The 4,878-nt window shown below is 34.4% G+C and overlaps 1 protein-coding gene across 1 annotated transcript; it reads right to left on the bottom strand.

The window, feature by feature from the left end:
* Nucleotides 1–469: 469 nt before the first annotated feature.
* On the bottom strand, nucleotides 470–1,414 carry LOC101430522 (olfactory receptor 5AN6-like). The gene has a single exon (XM_004479254.1). The coding sequence runs from the start codon at nucleotides 1,412–1,414 to the stop codon at nucleotides 470–472; it is 945 nt and encodes a 314-aa protein (XP_004479311.1).
* Nucleotides 1,415–4,878: the final 3,464 nt, after the last annotated feature.

Genomic DNA, 4,878 nt, shown 5'->3' with positions numbered 1-4,878 from the left:
GTTAAGTGTGAAAACAAATCTAACTTGTCAGGAAACTATTTTTTAAAAATGTCTCATTACTAATAGTTATACCTGCTCTATCTAAAATGAAATGCTTTGAGGAGGGTCACTAATCTCCTGACACCTCTGAAAAGTACTGGTCTATTTGGTTCTTGAAATTTTGCCATGTTAGGTAGGAATAGAAAATAGAAACTGAAGTCACACCACTAAACCTAACAACAAAATTACATGTGAATTTATTGATTTCTTGACCTACTGATTTATTTAGGTTATAATTATTGTACAGTGGATATTGAAGATATTGACTTCACAAATACTTCTTTCACATTTACCTGGATTTGTGCCAGTCTTGGAGATACATTAGAAGAGGGCAGCAACTGTAATTATGGCCACATGTAAAACAGTTTAGGATCAATATTTTATTTGTCATTTCTCCTACACTGTTTGTGTATTGAAATAGGTTCCCTAATCAAGAACACCAAGAGAATATTTTCTCCTTCCATCTGTTTAGGGCATCTTTGATTTCCTTATTTCTCAGACTGTAGATCACTGGATTTAACATGGGGATTACAACAGTGTATAAGACTGATGCCAATTTGTTTTGGTTCAAGGAATCGCCAGAGTTAGGATACATATAAACAAATATACCTGAGCCAAAGAAGAGGGTCACAGCTGTCAGGTGAGAAGCACAGGTGTTGAAAGCCTTGGACCTGCCTTCAGCTGAAGTGAGCTTCAGAATAGTAGCAATGACATAACCATATGATATCACGATAACCAAGACAGATGTGAGTCCAAAGATGACTGTGAGCACAGAGGTCATGACTTTAAAGAAAAAGGTGTCAGAGCAGGATAGCATCAACAGTTGGGGAAGGTCACAGAAGAAATGATTGATGACATTTGGCCCACAGAAATGGAGCTGAAGTAAGGCACACAGTTGGATAAATGAACCAAAGAATCCCATTAAACATGACCCTGCCACCATCTGCACACAGAGGGCTGGGGACATGATGGCTGTGTAGAGCAGAGGACTACAAATGGCAGCATATCTATCATAAGCCATGGCTGCCAGAAGACAGCACTCACTCAGGCCCAGGCTAGAGACGAAGAAGTACTGCATGGTGCACCCCATAAAAGAGATGAATTTATGCTTCTTGAAGAAATCTGAGAGCATCCTTGGAGCTATAGTAGAAACATAGCAGATGTCTAGAAAGGACAGTTTGCTGAGGAAAAAGTACATGGGTGTGTGCAGATGGGAATCCGTCCTGATAAGGGAGATGAGGGCCATGTTCCAGGACACTGTCATGAGGTAGATCCCTAGGAATATTGAAAAGAGGACAACGGTGAGCTTTGGAAATTCTCCTAAGAATCCTAAGAGGATGAACTTGGTAATTGTACTGTTCTTTCCCCCTGTCATTGTATTGGAGTTCCTGTAACCTGTAAGGAAAGAAGAAAATGAATCTCTAGGTCACTTGTAATTTCAATTTTATTGAAATAAACCACATTCTACCAACTGCAATTACTGAACAAAGAGAAATATTGAGTCACTTTAGAGGAAATAACTCTGGTTTACTTTGCCCCTAAATAACTACAGTGCTTCTGGGCATCAATATTCCCACCTGTAAAAGGGGATAATTACACATTCATCATTAACTAATGAAGCTTTTAAACAAACAATCAACAACAAAAACAATCAGTTCTTAAAAAGACAAAAGAAAATACAAACATTTATAAAGCACTTGATAAAAGGTATTGTAGAAATTTTTGAATATTATTAATTGAATTTTAACTCCTTTGTATAGGCTAGTAAGTAAGATCATGGACTTAGATGGATTTAGATGTCACACCATTGTTTCTGGATTGTGGCTCTTGCTACCTGCAAATTTCATGATTCTTTCTGCTTAAGTTACTTCAACTGTAAAATTGGTATAATAGAACTCTCTAATAGGGTTGTTTGAGTATTAAATTAGTTCATGTATGACAGGGCCTGCCATGTACATAGTAAATGATATACAAAGTAGGCCATAAATAAAGAGAAGACAGAGTATATCTGTCTCATTTAGTACCCCCCACCCTCGAGATAGCTCCCTTGTCTATTTGCTCATTGTTTGTGCTCATTGTTTTTGCTTGTTGTCTGCTCATTGTTTTTTGCTTGTTGTCTGTTTTTTGTTTAGGAGGCACCAGGACCTAAACCTGGAACCTTCCATATGGGAGATGTGTGCTCAACTGTTTGAGCCACATCCCACCCCTCGTTTAGTTTTGAAGTATTTCTGTACATAAAAACTTTTAAATAAATTCTTTGACTTTCTGTCCTAAAAAAGACAGTTTCCATATTAATGGCACTTTCATGTTATATTTTGAACATGGGTTTCTATAATATCTTTAATTTAGAGGAATACTTAATGAAGGCAAATAACCACATCTCTGAGTCAAGAGAAAATAAAAACTAAATATGCTCAGGTTGGAGAGTCTGATAAAATAACCACACATAAAGCTGACAGATATAAAGACATAAGGTATAATGATTAATCTTAATATAAATTATTTACTTGAACAAACATGTCTGCAAACACATGAAGCAAATATCAATAAATTAAAGAAAGTTGGACCAATTCAACATCATGTGAGAATTCTACACATTTCATTGATTGATTAACTAGAAAAAATATTCAGTAAATATACAGGCTATTGGTGTGATACAGTTATGAAGTCTGATTTAAACCAAATATTCCTCTCGAAACTCCAGCTGGATATGATTTTTAAGCAAAAATACAGATCATTTGGAAAAAATGACCCTATACAGTTCACCAAGCAAAACCAAATAAATCTGGAAATACAGACAACATTCTCTGACTACAATATGATTAAGATGGAAATCAGTAGCAAACTGGTAATTAGAGAAACTTCACAGTTGGAAACTAACAACATATTCTAAATTATTCAGAAGTCAAAGAAGAAATTATAATGGAAATTAGAAGATATTTATAATTAAAATATAATGAAAAATACTATTTATCAAAGCTTATTGATTTAACTAAAGATGACCTTAGAAATGACTGGATCTTAAATCCTTGCAAAAGAAAGACTGAACACTAATGATTCGTACTTCAAAATTAGACCAGGAGGATCAAAAAACAAACCAAATAAATGGAAGGAATTTTAAAACAATACAAGAAAATCAAAAGTTGATTCTTTGAAATAAAAGCAATTTGACATTTCTGGTGAGATCGAGCAAATAAATGAAAAAGAATGGAACGAAGGATTATTGATATAAAATATGTTAAATCAGTAGTAAAAATCTTACAAAGAAAACTTTAGGCTCAAAAGATTTTGCAAGTTGTGCAAAGAATTAAGGGAAAACAATATACCCAATGATATACAAAAATTTCCAGTGTATGAAAGTTTGGAATAATTTCTAATTCATTGTGTGAGGGAATCATAACCTTAATACCAAAATATGTAAGTGTTGAATCATAAAGGAATATTGCAGCCAATCCTATTTATGAACATAGATTAGAATTACATTAACAAAATTTTGGCAGACTAAATCCAACAGTACTACATTGTGACCAAGATGAATTTATTCCAGAAAAGCAAAGTTGGTTTAATATTAGAAAGTCAGGTAATGTAATTAATGTAATTAGGAGATAACAAAAGTGAACAACATGAAATGTCAATAGATACATAAAATGCATTTGATAAAACAAAAGTCAAATTTTTAAAATTATTAAACAAAGCACATATAGAACTTTAATTTTGTAAATGTTATTTATAATCAGTTTCAATAAATTATATCCTTACTGGTAAAATATTAAAAGCATTATTCTGAAGGCCAAAACAAGGAAATAAAGCTCAATATATATTAAATTTTGCCTTAAAGATTCTAGCCAGTGTCGCGAGGGAAGAAAAATAATGAAACTTTAAAATCAATTTTAGTGAGATATACTTATTTGCAACACAATGTATCAATTTTAAGTGTATAGTTGGAAAATTTGTACACCATTACAATCAAGGTTTAGAATATTTTCTTTACCTCAAAATGTTCCTTTGTGAATACCCCTGACTAATGCTTGAAATTCTATGGTGGATATTTTTCTTTTAGCTCAAGTACCTTGTTTTCTGTTAAAATTAAACTAATCCTTTTGAGGTAGGGAAGAGGGTACATGGGTATTGTGAAAAAACAACAACAAAAATTAAAAGTGGATGTTGAGCCTAGAAGCATGAGGTCTCTGGGTCAAATGCATAGGAGAGCAGGGTTGCAAAAAGAGGAAAGAGTAGGGGAAAGGATTTCAAGCACAGAAGCCAAGTTTCCCCGTTATTTTACCCACCCAGATATTCCTGTGAATAACGGCTCCTGACAGGTCTGCCTTGGTGAAATCTGGGATTTGCTGCCACCATAGCTGCCTTCTCCTTGACTGTATCTTCTGATTGCTAGGTATTCAGAAATTAGAGGGCACAAACATCATAATATGAGCATTCAGGATGGAGATAATCACCTCTCATAGGCTCTCTAATTTGCATGGCTCCTACTGGTCATTGCTGCAAGGGAAGTACCTCCAACTAATGATTGTCATAAAAGTCTCCTCAGGGTACAGTGTGGAGCAAGAAGAGGCAATTAATAGAAGACATCATTTTCATTTACTTATTCTCTAGAATACTTTTCTACATTTACTTATTCTCTAGAGGGAGGAATGGAGAAAACACATGGAGAAATGTTCCCAGATGACTCCATTTAGCCGCATTGTCATGCCTCTCATGAGGCACATGGAATCAGGATTCAATTTTCCTGTCCAGATTTTAGAAACATGAGATCTGGGAGACACTCTCAATGTAAGGTGATTCTATAATTTATCACCCAAACTGGACAACTTGGGTCATGAA

The sequence above is a fragment of the Dasypus novemcinctus genome, chromosome 10 (assembly GCF_030445035.2).
Source record: "Dasypus novemcinctus isolate mDasNov1 chromosome 10, mDasNov1.1.hap2, whole genome shotgun sequence".
NCBI lineage: Eukaryota > Metazoa > Chordata > Mammalia > Cingulata > Dasypodidae > Dasypus > Dasypus novemcinctus.
This window is presented reverse-complemented; position numbering and strand designations above follow the sequence as displayed.